The sequence below is a fragment of the Garra rufa genome, chromosome 18 (assembly GCF_049309525.1).
Source record: "Garra rufa chromosome 18, GarRuf1.0, whole genome shotgun sequence".
Lineage (NCBI taxonomy): Eukaryota > Metazoa > Chordata > Actinopteri > Cypriniformes > Cyprinidae > Garra > Garra rufa.
Genome location: NC_133378.1, coordinates 33593948 through 33613052, shown reverse-complemented (window position 1 = coordinate 33613052; position 19105 = coordinate 33593948). Strand labels below are relative to the sequence as shown.

Below are 19105 nucleotides of genomic sequence, written 5' to 3'. Positions count from 1 at the left end.
TAAGCATATAAACTATTTCAAATCATTTCAGGCATACATCTATGAAAACAATATTTCAGTTCCCTAAAAAAAAAAGTAATATACAGTCAAACCAAAAATTATTCAGACACCAGATGTATAGGATTTTGTTTCACTAGTGGTGCAGGACATTATAGTTCATTAAGTGAGAATAGCAAGCATATTAGGATAGTAAACTGTGACATATTATACCCAAATATCTTTTATACAGTGGACTACCAGTAAAATCAGGGACCAAAAATTATTCAGACCCTTTGATCTGACCATGTTTTGCTTAAGTGTTTTATCTTTAATTGCTAATGCGACCTTTTTACACCACAGACTGGACAAAATGAAGCATTGCTTGGTAATTGGTCAACAAAGTATTGATAGCTCTATAAATATTGTCATACTAACACATTTTTGTGCGTTTTTTTTATTTATTTTTGGAAGTTATCTGACATTATCAAGATGAATTTATTTCTAAACTATAGCAAATAAACTCTGATAATGTGAGAAATGTTGAAGGTAAAATATATTTTATAGTTCAAATTTATTAACATATTTACTAACATATTGCTTGAGACTTACTGATGTTAATTAAACTTTATTTAGAGTACTATATGTGCACAATTAGTTTTAATGTCAGTATTGATGAGGATTGTATGATCTTTAAATAATATTGGTCTTTAAATGCAAGATATTTCATGTGTACTTGAAGTATACTTGCAATATTTCCACTTCAACACAATTAAATATACTTAAGTTTATCTTTAGTTGGACATCGGCACTACTTCTTTACACAATTAAAGTACAGCGGACTTTAAGTATACCAGTTTAGTATACCAAAAGTACACTTGCAGGGTTTTTTAAGTACATACATATATAAATGTATTTGTAGTATACTCAGTATGAAATAAATGTATTTTAAATAATTTTTTGGTACATTTATTTTTCACAAGGGTTGGTTAAGTATACAAAAAAAATATTTATTTTTCAGTTTTGTCATGTTGTTGAGTAAGGCTTTTATCTCATAATTCTGACTTTCTCAGAATTGTGAGACACAAACTCACGATTGTGAGTTATAAAGTCAGAATTGTGAGATATAAACTTGCATTTCTAAGAAATGAAGTCAGAATTGTGTGATTTAAACTTGCAATTGCTAGTTTTAAAGACAGAATTGAAAGACAAACTCGCAAATCTTAATTTTTTTCTAAAATAGTTAGAAATGCAAGATATAAACTTTGAATTGCAAAAAAAAAAAGTCAGTATTGCACGTTTTTATCTCGCTATTCTGACATTATTTATCGCAATTGTTATATCACAATTCTAAGGAAAAAAGTCAGAATTGTGAGTTTATATCACACAAATCTGACTTTATAACTTGCAGTTACAAGTCTATATCTCACAATTCCCAAGACAGAATTGTAAGATAAAAGTCACATTAACCTTTTTTTATTTTTTTATTCAGTGTCGGAGACGGGTTTCATTACAAATCTTTTTAAAATCCAAAATGTTTCTTCTATCAAAATGAAAAGTGGACAAATTAATACCGTACTTTTGTTTAAATCCTGCTAAGGATTCTCATGAAAATAATACCCCTTAAGTCTAAAATGTGTCCTCAAAAGTTTTTAGATAAGATCACAACAATCTCATACTAATATATATATTCTGTTTCTTGGAGTGAAATGTTATCTTTCTGCTGCATACAGGGGGTTCTGGGTAGCCTTCGCAGTGGAAAATCTGCTCTAGTAAACAGATTCATCACAGGAAGTTATCTTCCACTTGAGTCGCATGAGGGTGAGAACTTTGTTCTTTCTCATCTCTTCTATGAACACTGTCTTTATAACCGTTCAGGGGCATTATTGCTATCTTATCTTTCAACTTTGTCCTCTTTTACTCTTCTCTGGAAGGGGGGAGATATAAAAAAGAGGTGTTGGTGGAGGGTCAGAGTCATTTATTGCTGATCCGAGAGGAATCTGGCCCACCAAGTGCACAGGTGTGTTCATTGCTGCAAAGTACACTTGAGACAGAAACATACAGTATGCAAGACAGAAATATTTGAGCATGCAAGTGTGCATCTTCCTCTTTTTTTATACTTAACATTTGCGGTAACAAACCTACAGCAAGTTGTCCGTACCATTAAACTGGATGTGCTTAACTAGAAACCGAAGAACAAGACCATTTTTGCATGTTATAGCATCCCTTATGTAAATATTAAGAATTCTGCATTCTTACACCGTCAGTCAAAAGTTTTTGAACAGTAAGATTTTTTATTGTTTTTGTTTAAGAAATCTTTTCAGCTCACCAAGCCTTCATTTATTTGATCCAAAGTACAGCAAAAATTGAAATATTTTGTACTATTTAAAATAACTGTTTTCTATTTGAATATATTTTAAAATGTTACTTATTTCTGTGAAAAAAGCTGATTTTTCTGCATCATTACTCCAGTCTTCAGTGTCACATGATCCTTCAGAAATCCTTCTAATATGCTGATTTGCTGTTCAAGAAACATTTCTATTATTATTATCAATATTTTAAACAGTTGAGTCAATCTTTTCAGTATACTTTTGATGAATAGAAAGATCAAAAGACCAGCATTTATCTGAGATAAAAAGCTTTTGTAACATTATACACTATATCATTCAAAAAAAAAGCTTGGAGTCAGTATGATTTTTTTATTTATTTTTTGGGAAAGAAATTATAGAAACTAATAGTTTTATTTAGCAAGGATGCTTTAAATAGATCAAAATAACATGATAAAGACATTTATAATGTTACAAAATATTTATATTTCAGATAATCGCTGTTTTTCTGAACTTTCTATTTGTCAAAAAATCTGAAAGCATCTACTCAGTTGTTTTTAACATAATAATAATGATAAATGTTTTTTGAGCAGCAAATCAGAATATTAGAACAATTTCTGAAGGATCATGTGACTGCAGTAATGATGCTAAAAATTCAGCTTTAATATTACTGGAATAAATGACATTTTAAAATATATTCAAATAAAAAACTGTTATTTTAAACAGTAAAAATATTTCAAACTTTTACAGCTTTTACTGTACTTTGGATCAAATAAATGCAGGTTTATTTGAGCAGAAGAGACTTCTAAAAAACATTCAATATCTTTCTGTTCAAAAACTTTTGACTGGTAGTTTAGCAACATTTTGTTAGTAACATTTCTTAATATTATTAACATTGAAAACAGTTGTGCTGCTCAATTTGTTTGTGCAAAATTTGTTACTTTTTTCTGGATTCTTTGATGAATAGAATGTTCAAAAGAATTTTACATAGTTTGTAACATTCTAAAAGTCTTTACTGACACATTTGAAGAATTTGACGCATTCTCGCTAAATAAAAGTATTAAACAAAAAAAAAAATCATAATTGTTATAGCGTCCCTTTTGGAAATATTAACAATTCAGCATTCTTACACCGCCAGTCAAAAGTTTTTGAACAGTAATATTTTTATTGTCTTTTCTGCTCACCAAACCTGCATTTATTTCATCCAAAGTACAGCAAAAACAGTAAAATTTTGTAAATAAAAGTATATATATATATATATATATAAAAAAAAAAAAGTATGATCCCAAACTTTTGAACAATAGTGTAATCTGCTTTAAAGAAACAGTTCATCCAAAGATGAGTTTGTTTCTTCATAAGAACAGATTTGGAGAAACTTTACATTACATCACTTGCTCACCAATGAATCCTCTGCAATGAATGGGTGCCGTCAGATGTCCAAACAGCTGAGAAAAACCATCAATTAACATCCTGTAAAGCAAAATGCTACATGTTTATAAAAACAAATCTATTATTAAGGCATTTTAATTTTAAACCATTGCTTCTAGCCAAAATATGAGTCTATAATCCATAGTAACTTTATTTTCTCCAAATCTATGGGGTGAATAATTTTAGCAAACTTTTATTTTTGGTTGAACGTTTCAGTTTTTTCCCATGTTTTTCATTCCTAAATTTGTGATTGTAGATCTGCAACTGGCTTGATGGCGTCATCCTAGTTTTTAGCCTGGAAAACGAAGCAAGTTTCCAGGATGTGTACAAGAACTACAGTGAGCTAAGCGCACATCGTAACATAGCAGAAATCCCTGTTATAGCGGTTGGAACGCAAGGTAAAAGCTATACTTATTTGTTTTCAGGGATGTTTTATTGACCAATATGATGCTGCATGCAAACTCTCTGTCTGTTATTCTTCCTGCAGATAAGATTAGCAGCACTAATCCCCGTGTGATTGAGGACAAGAGAGTCCAGCAGCTGTGTATAGATGTACGCCGCTGCACTTATTTTGAGACCTGTGCCACATATGGACTTAATGTGGACAGGGTATTTAATGAAAGTAAGTTGCATCTCAAAACAGGGGCTTAAATAGCAGGGTATTTTCGAACATGATGCAAGTTTTGATTAAACAATCTTGTTTCTCACTTAGTGACTCACAAGATTGTTGCTGCCAAGAAGCAAGCCGCCCTTCTGGCCTCCTGTAAATCTCTACCAAACTCACCGAGTCACTCAGGGGCCTCCACTCCAGTGTCAGGGCCCGGACAGGTATCTCAGGGCTCATGAGTCTGTTTTGTGCTTGGGGGAATCTAAGTAAAGCTGTTGAGAAATGTCTAGGTCATTTTTCTCCTTCCAGTTTTAAATGTGGAGGAAAAAAATCGAATTAAAAAAAAATGCATTTGTGGGATACATTTGTAAGTATTTATTATTTCTTGTACTAATTTTTTTTAATTAGTATTATTGTGAATTTACAATAAAACAATTAAAAAACATTAAAAAAAATTTAAAACATGATATTATATGCTTTATATTACTTTTCATTAATATATATATATATATTAAACATAACTTTTTATACAAAGTATAATTTCCCTTTGTTTGTTTATTTTATTTTTTTAAAAAGATCACAAAAACTAAATGCAAAATATTTATTTTATACAAATTTAACATGAATTACATTTGCCTCTATTAATTTAAATTGACCACATATTAATGAAAAAAGGACGTCATGAAATGGTGACGAGTTACAAGTTTAAACAAATCTTAACATTTTCCAGTGAAATAATTATGTATTTTATTTTATTTTTCATTTATTATATCTTATTTTTTATATTTTATACAAAGATCACAAAAACTAAATGCAAAATACTTGTTATACTAATTTAACCTAAATTATATTTGCCTATATTAATTTAAATTGACATAATAAGACAATATTAAGACTCATATTAAGACAAAAACATTTTTTATAAAGGTTTTATAGTAAACAAGTCGAAGAGTTTATTTAATTTTATTTAATTTTGTTTAATTTTTATTAAGTTTATATTAAGTTAGAAAAATTAAGTTAAGAAAATGTACTCTTACAAAATGATCTGATCAGATTTATTTAATATTTTTTGCCCAATTATATGCTATGCAGAAAATCAGAAATTAGTCATATTTTAAAAATATATATTTTTTAAAAATTTTATTTTAATACTATGTTATTTGATAGTAATTTTACTCATTTTAAATAACATAAATAATAATAATAATAATATATTTTAAATAGTATGAATTTGGGGAGAAAATTGTCATTATCTTTATATTAGTATATATTAAACCTTTTTTTCTTTATGCAAAATATAATTTCTCAGTGTCATTTTTTTTTTCTTTTTTTTAAATATGATTTGCCTCTTTTATCATTATAATTCTTGACAAGTATTTTAACGAATTAAATACTGTCATGGTGTTAAATGCTATGCAGAAAATCAGAAATTAGTCACATTTTTTATTTGATAATAATTTTACTCATTTTTAATAATATAAGTAATATATTATTATATTTTAAATATTGTGATTTATATTAGTGTATATTAATATATATTAAACATGACCTTTTTTCCTTTATACAAAATCTTTGTAATTTTATTTTACTTTATTTTAATTAGAAATATGATCCAGACATTTCTCTGTGAGATTTACCCCTTTATCATTATAATTCTTGTGAAGTTTTTCAATTAATCAAATATGCTCATAGTGTTCTTTCCCATATTGAGTGTTGTTGGGACGTAAAAATGTGCTTGTACAAAATATTTGATCTGATTTATTTTTTCTTTGACCAATTTAATGCAGAAAATCAGAAATGACTCACATTTTTGGTTGAGTTTTATTTCAATACTATGCTATCTGATTTGCAATTTTACTCATTTTTGATAACATAAATATTAATTATAATTTAAAATTATAATAATAATTACATTATATTAAATATACTTTCTCGAACAAGAAATTAAATGCTTATGTTTATGTATTAATTATAAATGATTAAATTCCATATAAACATCAAATTTTCCTTTTCAGATCAATGCATTGCACATTTTTACACCCCTGTCATTAAGTATTTGGCTCTTTTGAGTGATTGTGTAAGTTTTTTGTCTCCATTAATTTGTCTGCACCATTTACCATTGCAACGTCTGTCTCATCCTTCTCTCCGTCCCATCATCCTCTCTTAGGCCAGTAATGGGGGTCAGAGTAGTGATTACCCCTCTTCTTTGCCTTCTACCCCTGTCATAAGTCACAAAGACATACGGGGTGGGGCAAGTGGAGACGGGGGCTCGCAAAGAAATCTGCCCCGACGACGGACATCTTTGTTTGCGGTTAGTTCTTTGAGCTCATTACGAAGAGTGTCAAATCTTACCAGTTATCTGCACGAAAATTTGCGATTATGTCATTCATATTTTACAAAACAATTGGACTTATATCAGAATAATATACAGGGGTGCACATAAGAGGTCCGCAAGTCCGCATGCGCAACCAAAATAAGAAAATGCGCTGTGTAAATAAGTTCAGAGCGCGCATTTCCGTACCGACATGGTTGACAGCTGTTAACGTACCATTTTATATCTACAAACTGTAATACTGCATAAGAGTTCTATTCAAACTAAAAGCATAATTATAGGCTATTTGCTGCCGTTTTCATTCACTGACGATATTCATGAACGTTCAGGAGCGCGTATACTGAAGGCCGTCCGCGTGCGCGTTACGTAGTTGACGGCAACCCGCTAAAATAAAAGCTTGTTAATTTAGGTTTGAAAATTATGTAAATTCACATTTTTAAGTGTACTATAGAATGTATATATATATATATATATATATATATTTTTTTTTTTTTTTTTTTTTTTTTTTTTTTTTAAGGGGAGACACTGCAGGCAAAAACGCAGTTTTTTCATGCACCTATCAAGTTTGAGATTTGGGGCTTTTTGGTTTTATAGCACTTTATCTATTTGTGTCAATAGATTTTAATTACAATGCATATTTTTAAAGGCCAAATTAGTTTTTTCTTCTACATTGAGCCATAAATCTCCACTTCAGGAACAATTACACACACCGAACCTTACTTTTTTATTCCTGTCTATCCTGACAGGTTTTTACAGAGGGAATTTGTTCATATATAATTTGCTTGATTTTATACATTTTGTACCTCAAAATATGGTAAAAATATAGTGTCTCCTGTCTGTTCTAATTTCTTTCTGAATTATGTCGTGACGAAATTAGAGACCCAAAATTCCTTCTGTAAAAACTTTTGATTTTATGAAAAATTAAACAAGAATTTTGAAACTGACTTCGTCCAGTGTTTAGATTTTTGTACTAGAAAAGTAGTCAAATTAGCGCATGTTTCATCATTAAAAATTATGAATTTTCATCATTTTCAAACCTAAGTTAGCAAGCTTTTATTTTGGCGGGTTGCCGGCAAGTACCTATTGCGAAAGGTGCGCGGAGTCGCGCACGCGGACGTCCTTCAGTATACGCGCTCCCGATTAAATAAAGTTCAGTGAAGATCGTCAGCATGTATTCTGATTCTGATTCTGATTCTGATAAATGATGCCTCATTTGCATATTTAAACCTAAAATTTTCGAAAACTTGTAATACAAAAAATGTTTCCAATTATCAAAGTAATCAATCAACTGGGTAAGTAAGGCGATAGCTATTAGTTATTTTTTTTACCCTATTCAACTTCAGAGTCTCGCCTTAATACTATCTTTTTATTTTAAAACATAATACTACTACCACACTCTATTATTTTGTTCATTATTTTACAAAATAAATCAAGTCCAATGATATTATTATCACTAGTATAACCTTTATATTTAATGGGTCACACTATGTGTAGTGTGAGGACCAAACCAAATTTTTAGGTACTCTTATGAGAACCAGGCTAAAAAAACGTATGTGCACCGCTGATAATATATCTTAGAGGTGATGTGTGTAATGTTTTGGTGTTCAAATAATTGATTCAATCCCAATTGAACTAATAGCAGACTGGGAAACCTGTTCAAAAACAGTCATTGTTTTCCTTTTCGTGCAGAAATGACACACTTCACCTTCAAATGCTGTTACACTAAAGCAGAAGTATGACTGTATGTTTAGTCCTAGTTTCTTTATGTGAACTCTCGTTGTCACCCTAACGTTCACCTCATCTCATGAGTCACATCTGTTTCCTTCCTTTATGTTTCACCTTCCTCTCATCTGTACTTTATTGAACGTGTCTGTTGTTTTAGAACCGCCGAGGGAGTGACTCTGAGAAAAGAGCTTCTGATAGCAGAAGTGACATGAGCAGTCGATCAGTTCCTATCAAACAGGTTCGTGTCATTTTTCAGCAATGACTTGAGGATATGACGTGAGGCTTCTGAGAAATGCAGTGGCCCCAGACAATATTGACATGGAGTAGACTCTTTATAATGTTTAAATCTCATTGCATTATGAAAACATGAATTAAATTACAAATTAAGCTTTTTTATTTTCTTTGTCAGGGGACGTTGTGGAAACGCAGCGAACGCTCTTTAAATAAGGAGTGGAAGAAGAAGTATGTGACGCTGTCATACAACGGCATGCTGATGTATCATTCAAATATAAATGTGAGTATGGCACTTTAGAAATCCGTACAGTTTTCTGTTTACCGAGCATTGAATGCTTCCTGTATGCTTTTGTTTTTAGAATCGCATTTTGTGTTTGCAAAAATTTATCAAAACTTAATTTTTGATTAGTAATACGCATTGCTAAAAACTTCATTTGGACAACTTTAAAGGCGATTTTCTTAATTTATTTATTTTTGCACCCTCAGATTTCAGAATTTCAAAGAGTTGTATCTATTATATCCAAATATTGTCCTATTCTAACAAAGCATACATCAATGCTTATGGTTTGTTATTTATTCAGCTTTCAGATGATCTCAAATCTCAATTTCCAAAAATTGATACATTTCAGTGATCAAGAGAAATATAGAGCACCTTAGCTAAATTTCCAATGTTGTTGCAAAGGGTCTGAATACTTATGAAAATGTGATTTTTTTTTTTTTTTTATTTACAGACATTTCTAAAATTCTGTTTTCACTTTGCCATTATGAGGTACAGTGTGTAGATTAATGAGGAAAAAAATAATTTAAACAATTTTAGTATCAGGCTGCAACATAACAAAATTAAAAAAGGAAAGGGGGTCTGAATACTTTCTGATTGTGTGTTTATTTGGTTAAAACACAGAAAAAGCAGTAATATTGTAAAATATTATTGCAATTTAAAATAGTGGTTTTCTGTTTTAATATACTTGAAAAAAAAAAAAAAAAAATCCTGTGATGCAATACTCCAATTACTCCAGTCTGATTTGTTACTGATTTTTTATCAATGCTGGAAACAGTTGTGCTGCCTAATATTTTGTTGGAACCTGTGATACCTTTTTCAGGATTCTTTAATAAGTATAAAGTTAAAACAAACAGCAGTTATTTAAAATAGATATCTTTTGTCATTTCTTTTTCTTGAAAGAAATTAATACAATTCACTATTCAATAATATTCACCAAGGATGTGATGTGAAAAAAGTGATAGCAAAGACTTATATTCTTAGAAAAGATTTCTATTTTGAATAAATGCTGTTATGTTTAACTTTTTATTCATCAAATAATCCTGAAAAAAGAATCACGTTCCAAAAAAACTTTTTCTTCAGCATTAATAATAAGAGTAAAACACATTAGAATGATTTCTGAAGGATAAAAGGATAAAAATTATTACAAATGACAAAAACACAACAACATTAATATAAACAAAAATCAAAATAAAATTCTGAATAAAATATGAATAAAAACTCAGAAAAATTCAAAGCTTATGCTGTGCTATTGGCTGTAGAAGAGAACCAGTATATTTGAGATTGTAGATTGTTTAACTATTGCTCATACTATAGTATGTATTTCTGTGATTGCAGGAGTTTTTGCAGAACTCTCAAGGTAAAGAGATGGACTTATTGCGAGTAACAGTGAAGGTTCCAGGAAAGCGTCTTCATCGCGCAGTTACTCCCGGCGGACCGTCCCCTGGCTCTACTCTCGTCCCTGTGCCCGGTGTAAATGGACTTAGTAAAGACAAGCAGTCCTCTGAAGGTGGCGCTACATGTAAATGAAAAACTTTTTTTTTAGTTAAAATTACCTTTTCTTATTTATATTTTTAAATTGTACTTATTTTTATGATTTCTCTTATTTTCCAGCAAATCTTCTGACTGTAGAAGAGGCATCCAGAGCTGGTTTGTCATTTCATAATGATCAAAAGGTGAAACGTTGCCCGTCCTCTGTGTCTAATAAAGGCTTCAGTGTGGGTACGTAAATAATTTGTTTATACTGTCCACTCATTCTTTCTTTAACAGTGTTAAACAGAAGAAATGCTACTTACCTGACAATTATAGTAGCTCAGCAGTTTTCCCCAATATTCAGTTGTTTCATTTCAGTTTGTTGGTTTATATGCAAATCTACTCATTTTGAAAGTTTATTTTCACTATTCACTGTGTTTTTACCTTTTTTATGTTGCCTTCTGTTCTTCAGAAAAATCCTTCAGGTCCCACAAATTATTTGTTTCTTTCAGGATTTTTGTGTATTTGAACCCTTTCCAACAGTGACTATATAATTTTGAGATTGACTGAGGACAACTGAGGGACTCATATGCAACTATTACAGAAGGTTCAAACACTCACTGATGCTCCAGAAGGAAACACAATGCATTAAGAGCCAGGGGGTGAAAACTTTTGAAATTTGAAGATCAGGGTAAATTTAACTTATTTCGTCTTTTGGGAAACATGCAAGTAATCTTCTGTAGCTTCTGAAGGGCAGTACTAAATAAAATAAAAAAATACAATATTTTGGCAAAATAAGAAAAATGTACACACCCCTGGCTCTTAACGCATCATGTTTCCTTCGGGAGCATCAGTGAGCGTTTGAACCTTCTGTAATAGTTGCATATGAGTCCCTCGGTTGTCCTCAGTATTAAAAGGTGGATTTCAAAATCATACAGTCATTGTTAGAAAGGGTTCAAATACACAGAAATGGTGGAAAACCAAAGAATTTGTGGGACCTGAAGGATTTTTCTGAATAACAGCAGGCAGTTTAACTGTTCAGGGCAAACAAGGGACTCATTAAGAACTATCACTAAACAAAAAAAAACACAGTTGTGGATCATTCAGGTAACAACACAGTATTAAGAATCAAGGGAATGTAATCTTTTGAACCTGCTAATTTTTAAAAAACTATATGTAAATATCTTATTCAGGTGAGTGCTAAATAAACAAAAACATGCATTTTGTATGATCTCTTATTTTGGTAAAGGGGATGTAAACTTTTGAACTCAACTGTATGACAAATTTATGGGTTTTTTTGTATTATTTTAATAGACTCAAGCATTGAGGGGGCTACAAGTCCTCCTTTAGGAAAAGACCACATCCCATCTTCTCCAATGACTGACAGGAAGAAGAAAAAACGAAACAGAAGTATTAACTTGAAAGGAGACGCAGCGGCTGGGCAGGCTGAGGGTAAGAGATCCGATTTATGATTCAGTTTAACTGATAAAGCAATCATTGTTAGCATTACGATGAAGAGTTAAGGTGAATTTGCTTTCCTCTCTTTTCCAAAGTGGACCTGATTAATTGCTTTCTCTAAAGTCCGTTTACAATCTCTTTTACTCCTTTCTTTCCTCTGTCTTTTCTACCTTTCTTTCTTCGTATCCTCTGCTGCCCTGGACTAATTTCTTGCACCGCAAGCCAAGCGCAAAATGTGGAAATTAAAAAGCTTTGGTAGCTTGAGAAACATTAACAAAACAGGTAACGTGAACGTATGAAACGAGTGGCTGAGCTGACTCGCTGTCTTTTCTGCAGTATGTGTCCGTGTCCATCTCTTGTCACATCATTCGATTACAGCAGATGGGTCTGAGTGTTTCTGTCTGTGTTCCTGTCTCTCTCAAACACATAATTATACTGAGATAATACATTAGGCCGAGGACACAATGGGTGTTTTTATTGATCCCTTCCTCTCGTGTAAATAACTGTCGCTCTCGCCCAAACAGAAGAGGAAAGCGCAGACTTCATCATCATATCGAGCACAGGACAAAGCTGGCATTTTGAAGCCCAAAGTCAAGAGGACAGGGATGCCTGGGTTCAGGCCATCGAAAGCCAGATCCTTGCCAGTCTACAGAGCTGTGAGAGCAGAAATAAGGTAAACTGGGCAACAAAAATGAATATGACCTCTATTAACTTTTGAGAACACTTTTGCACTTTTTACACTACCAGTCAGAAAGATTTTTAATGAGCTCATCAAGATATAATCTCATTTGCTCATCAAGGCTGCGTTTATTTGATCCAAAGTACAGCTAAAACAGTAACATTTTGAAATATTTTTACTATTTAAAATAACTGTTTTCTATTTGAATATATTTTAAAATGTGATTTCAAAGCTGAATTTTTAGCATCATTACTCCAGTCACATGATTTTTCAGAATTTATTCTAATATTCTGATTTGCTGCTCAAAAAACATATATTCTTCTTCTTATTATTATGTTGAAAACAGCTGAGTAGAATTTTCAGGTTTCTTTGATGAATAGTAAGTTCAGATTATTTGAAATAGAAATCTTTTGTAACATTATAAATGTATTTATCACTTTTAATCAATTTAAAGCATCCTTGCTAAATAAAAGTATTCATTTCTATAAAAAAAATCTAATTATACTGACTCTTTTGAATGGTATAGTGTATAATGTTGCAAAAGCTTTTTTATTTCAGATAAATGCTGATCTTTGGAAAAATGTGCTAAAAATGTTTTAAATATTGATAATAATAATAATAATAATAAATAAAATGTAGCTTTTATCACAGAAATACATGACATTTTTAAATATTAAAATAGAAAACAGTTATTTTAAAATGTAAAAATATTTCACAAGCAGAAGAGAGTTCTTAAAAAAAAATTTGACTGGTAGTGTATCTGCAATATACATCAGTATATCTTTAAAGGAATAGTTCACAAAAAATACAAATTTGCTGAACATTTACTCACCCTCAGGTCATCCTCAAGATGTAGATTAGTTTGTTTCTTCATCAGAATAAGATTTGGAGACATTTAGCATTAAATATATCAAGTCAAATCACCTTTTTTTTTATAGTGCTGTATATAATACAGATTGTGTCAAAGCAGCTTCACAGTTTTAAACAGGAAAGTAGTTTCAATAATGCAAACTTGCAAAAAATGCTAATTCAATTCTGCTGTAAACAGTCAATTTTCCATTTAAAGCTTAGAATTCAGTAATGTCATCATCCAGCTCAGTTTAGTTCTCTTCCAACTGTGTCTGTGCTAAGTACATAATATTGCCAAATATTAAGTGTCCCCAACTATAAGCAAGCCAAAGGCGACAGTGGCTAGGAACTCAAACTTCATCGGTGACAAAATAGAGAAAAAACCTGGCTCAGAATCAGGGCCAGTTCCACTTAGGCCAGAAAAGAAAAACAGCATGGTGTGGTTTAACTCCAGACTGCATTAAAATAGTACTGTCAGGATTTACTAAAAGCATGCAGTGAAGTGTTTTTGCGCCTGATCTCACTGAATATGCATTTGTAGGAGTTTCTTAAACTCTCAAAGACGCAAAATTTATAGGAGGAGAGAATTAAAATGAATCGTGCTCGTCAAATTACTGGTATTTGCGCCATTACTTAACGGCCAAAAAAAGCATGTCTTAAAGCAGACAGTAATTTGCGCTGCTCTTAGTAGACTGTGCTGGTCATTATGGAAATGATCTGGCTGCTTCTGTTTTCTTTAATGCGCACATTGTCAGTAAATCAAACGCAGAAATTTTCCTTCCTGTCTGTACTTTTATGGAATTGCATTCTAACGTTAATTTAGCTTATTTAGTAAATCTGGCCCCCTAGGATCCTAACTGTTGACGAAGACTTGACAGTACAACCTTCAAGTGTTAGACAGTGATCTAGTTTAATACATACAAAGTCTTTGGTCCAATATCACCTCAGTTTTTTTTTTTTTTTTTCAGAATTTAGCTGTAGCAAATTACTCATCCAATTTTTATATCAACTATGCATTCTGTTAGTTTTATAAATTGGTATGTTTCGTCAGCCTGTGAAGAAATATAGAGCTGAGTATCATCAGCATAACAGTGAAAGCTAACACCATGTTTCCTGTTGATATCTTCTAAGAGTGACATATACGGGGTGAAAAGCTACAGTCCTAGTACTGAGCCTTGTTGTACTCCATACTGTACTTGAAATCGATGTGATACCTCTTTGTTCACTGCTACGAATTGATGATAGTCAGATAAGCATGATTTGAAACATGCCAATGCAATTCCACTAATGGCAAAATAATTGAATCATCTGTAGCGAATGGGTGCCGTCTAAATTGAGTCCAAACAGCTGATAAAAACATCACAATAATTCACAAGTAATCCACACAATTCCAGTCCATCATCTATAATAACACTTCCTCCAGTGAAAAAAATCCATCCCGTGTTGTCCTCTCACATCAAAAACCTCCAACATATTTGTTTAGAACTATTTTAGACTTTTTTCACTTGTAACCGGTACTTGATCTGTGCATATTTCTCTCCTGATTCAGACGAGACAACTATTTCACCAAAGAAAATCTTTTAACTTCTTACAAACATACAGCTCTTTGCTTCACAAGACTGGTTGTGTTGTGGATTATTGTGATATTTTAATCAGCTCTCATTCTGACGGCACCCATTCACTGCAAAGTATCCATTGGTGAGCAATTGATGAAGTACTACATTTTTCTAAATCTGTTCCTATAAAGAAACCAACTCATCTACATCTTAAATTGTCTGGTGTGTCAGAGTAAATTTTCAGCATATTTAAATTTTGTGGGTGAACTATTTCTTAAACCCTTTTCTATTGCTAAAATAGAAAGGTAATAATTGGTAAATGTTTTTTTCCCAAGACCAAAAACTGTGTTGATTCATTTTACATACATAAATCACGTTAGGAAGCAATATACTACGTATATGAACAGTTTGCCCTGTAATATTACAAAATAATAGAAATAATATTCAACTCTCAGGCTCGAAGGAACAGCCAAAGTGAAGCTGTCGCCCTGCAGGCCATTCGAAATGCCAAAGGGAACGACCTCTGTGTGGACTGTGGAGGGCCAAGTAAGTGCTGTCTTAAAATAAGGTCTTAATAAACATAAAATACTATATGTTGAGATCTCTATCATTGCTCAGTATATGAGAGCATTATGGTCTTCCTGCAGATCCAACATGGGCGAGTCTAAATCTTGGTGCTCTAATCTGCATCGAGTGTTCGGGAATCCACCGGAACCTGGGAACACACCTGTCTCGCGTGCGCTCCCTAGACCTAGACGACTGGCCCAGTGAACTCACAAAAGTGCTCTCGGCTATAGGTAACCATATGGCCAATAACATTTGGGAAACCTGCACCCAAGGGCGCCAAAAGTTGACACCTGAGTCAACAAGGTGAGCTGGTTTTGACTGGTAATGTCATTGTAGACAGTGGTTTAGTCATTTTTGTTTTACAGAGATATTTTATTTTAATTTATGCCAATCAGACTGCATTTATTTGACCAGAAATACAGTAAAAACAGCAATATTGTGAAATGTTATTAAAAATGTAAAATAACTACTTTTTTATATTGATGCATTTTAAAATTAGGTTTATTCATGTGATGCAAAGGTGAATTCAGTGTCAGGTCTTCAGTGTTACATGATCCTTCAGAAATAATTCTAATATGTTGATTTGCTGCTCAAGTAACAATTCTTCTTATTATTATTAATGTTAAAAACAGTTGTGCTGCTGTATATGCTTTCTTCATATATATGCTTATATGCAGGATTCTTTAATGAATAGAAAGTTGAATAGAAACAGCATGAGAAAACTTTTGATCAGTTTGAAGGAGAAGTTCACTTCCAGAATAAAAATGTACAGATAATTTACTCACCCCCTTGTCATCCAAAATGTTCAGGTCTTTCTTTCTTCAGTCGTAAAGAAATTATGTTTTTTGAGAACAACATTTCAGGATTTCTCTTTATATAATGGACTTCTATGGTGCCCGTGAGTTTGAACTTCCAAAATTCAGTTTAAATGCAGCTTCAAAGGGTTCTAAACGATCCCAGGGCTGTTATCTAGTGTTATTTTCTAAAATTTGACAATTTATATACTTTTAACCTCAAATGCTCGCCTTGTCTAGCTCTGCTTGAACTCTGTGTATTCCGGTTCGAGAAAGTTAGGGAACATCAAAAAACTCCATCTCAGTTTCTCCTCCAACTTCAAAATCATCCTACATCGCTGCAGAAATACCGACCCAGTGTTTACAAAGTGAACATGCAAAGAAGATCAAACGCCCTTTACAAAAAAAAAGTAAAACAGCAATGTAGGACAATATTGAATTTGAGTTGGAAGAGAAAATGAGATGGGAGTTTTTTGACATACCCTAACTGTCAAGATGAGTATTTGAGGTTAAAAAGTATACAAATTGTAATTTTTTTTTTAGAAAATAATCAATCGTTTTGCTAGATAAGAACTTTCTTCCTCGGCTGGGATTGTTTAAAGCCCTTTGAAGCTGCATTTAAACTGCATTTTCGAAGTTCAAACTCAGGAGCACCATAGAAGTCCAGTATATGGAGAGAAATCCTGAAATGTTTTCTAAAAAAAGAAAGACATGAACATTTTGGATGACAAGGGGGTGAGTAAATTATCTGTAAATTTTTGTTCTGGAAGTGAACTTCTCCTTTAAGCATGTTGTATTTTTACTAAAAAAAACAAGTCAAAGAGACAGTTTAGTTTTGCAGCATTGACCAAAAACATAAAAAAAAGGCTGAATTGCTTCAGTCTTCATCATGACATTGTGTAAAGAGATAACGTCTACTGCGGTTAGCCGCTGTGATAATAATTTGCCCATTGCTTTGTGTTTGTCTCAGAGAGCAGAGAGAGACGTGGATCCGAGCCAAATATGAACAGCGGGCATTTGTGTCGCCCTTGCCCGCTCAGTGTTCAGAGGACACAATGTCGACTTGGTTGCTTAAAGCAGTAATCGACAGAGACCTTCCCAGGCTTCTGCTGCTCCTCGCGCACAGCACCAAGGAAGTGATCAACGTCCCGCCTGAAGGGGCAGCGCAGCAGCATCACAGCGCATTACATGCGGCCTGCCAGCTGGGCGACGTGGTCATGACGCAGCTACTGGTCTGGGTGAGTTATGGAGTCTGTTTCTTAAAGAAATAGTTCACCCAAAATGAAAATTTGCTGTGAATTTAATCACCTTCAGGCATTCCAATATGTAGCCAAGTTTGTTTCTTCATAAGAACAGATTTGGAGAAATTTAGCATTACATCACTTGCTCACCAATGGATCCTCTGTAGTGAATGGGTGCCGTCAGAATGAAAGTCCAAACAGCTGATAAAAGTGAAAATCTGCATGTTTGTACGAAACAAATCCAGTGTCATGTGGATTGTATTGTTTTTATCAACTGTTTAGACTCTCATTCTGACGGCACCCATTCACTGCAAAGGATCCATCGGTGAGCAAGTGATGTAATGCTAAATTTCTCCAAATCTCGGATGGCCTAAGGATGGCTTCCTATAATTCTTGCACTTTCAGGATTGTTCACACATTTCTAATGGGTTGCTTTTCTGCTAAATTGTGCTCAACAGAACGGCAGTGATGTGAAGTCAAAGGATCCGCAAGGCAGAACCGCACTGACGTTGGCGCGCCAAGCCGGCAGCAAAGAGTGCACTGAGATTCTCCTCCAACACGGCTGCCCCAGTGAGACATCACCCACCTCTCCGACACCCGTTCTGTCCCGCAAAAGTAGCATCACCAGTGTCGGACGTGTCAATTCCAGGAGGAGGGTCTCGTAACCCATGAACATTCACGATCCTATAAACATTTTTCTCCAGGGCCATTTTTATTTCTTCATACAGAGTTGTGTGTTCCGTGTGTCTGTGAATTTCTGTCCCAGGATATCGCCAACAACGCTGTATTTATATACTGTACGTACATCCTTGGATTCCTCAGAAAAGGGAGAAAGCTAAGAAAAAAGAAGAAACTCTTAATCGTCCATATTAGAACAGGCTTAGAATGACAGCTACAAAATTTCAACATGCCTTTTTCAAAAAATGGGAACTGTTTTAACACCTAAAAAGCAATATTATTTATAATATGCTGATTAATAAACTGTAAAATAGATGCATTACATGGTAAAATGTAGCTTGAGAGTTTCCCAAAGCAATCTGAGGGAATGTATTTACCGTTATGACTGTCATTACCATTGTTCTTTGAAATAGACATCATGACTGAGGGTAATGTAATGTAAGAACATGTTTATATTCAGAAGAAATAGTATTTGTCATTGTGCATCATTTCTAAAAATATAGACAATAAACTCTGATCTTCAACCTCTCTTTGGCACTGCTTGTTAAGTCTCCATCTTTTCTACAATTTAATGCCTCTAAACTTCACTATCATTGAAAACCTGTTTGGTTTCAGACAAATCGCCAGGTCAAAATATACATTATATACAAAATATACATTTTGCTATCATGCTGTATGTGTCAACACAAATATTAAGTGGCAGAATGACAGAGAACGTATTTTTCCCGTTTGTACATTTTATGGGTCTGGCTTCTAGTTTTGTTTGGCGTCTAGCTATTTTTAGCTGTACAAAACGGCTTGTTTTGCTGCTTGATATTGCAAATTGATGAATGCAAAAAATGCATGTTATTGTTTATTTAGTACTGACCTGAATTAGATATTTCACATAAAAGATTTTGATTCT

General features: G+C 32.8%; 1 protein-coding gene across 5 annotated transcripts in view; it reads left to right on the top strand.

The window, feature by feature from the left end:
• Positions 1-18729, top strand: part of agap2 (ArfGAP with GTPase domain, ankyrin repeat and PH domain 2) — a 28770-nt gene extending 10041 nt beyond the window's left edge. For 2 of the 5 annotated variants that reach the window (XM_073823203.1, XM_073823200.1), the window contains exons 3-19: positions 1710-1797; positions 1911-1996; positions 3988-4129; positions 4219-4353; positions 4444-4559; positions 6506-6649; positions 8553-8633; positions 8805-8909; positions 10245-10428; positions 10521-10628; positions 11694-11831; positions 12060-12119; positions 12362-12510; positions 15377-15467; positions 15569-15791; positions 17253-17520; positions 17982-18729. In XM_073823203.1, coding sequence (XP_073679304.1) covers positions 1710-1797; positions 1911-1996; positions 3988-4129; positions 4219-4353; positions 4444-4559; positions 6506-6649; positions 8553-8633; positions 8805-8909; positions 10245-10428; positions 10521-10628; positions 11694-11831; positions 12060-12119; positions 12362-12510; positions 15377-15467; positions 15569-15791; positions 17253-17520; positions 17982-18188 — 2325 coding nt within the window. In that variant the 3' untranslated portion in view covers positions 18189-18729. The remainder of the gene's footprint in view (positions 1-1709; positions 1798-1910; positions 1997-3987; positions 4130-4218; positions 4354-4443; positions 4560-6505; positions 6650-8552; positions 8634-8804; positions 8910-10244; positions 10429-10520; positions 10629-11693; positions 11832-12059; positions 12120-12361; positions 12511-15376; positions 15468-15568; positions 15792-17252; positions 17521-17981) is intronic. The other 3 variants (XM_073823204.1, XM_073823201.1, XM_073823202.1) reach the window with 2 other exon arrangements.
• The last annotated feature ends 376 nt before the right edge of the window (positions 18730-19105 follow it).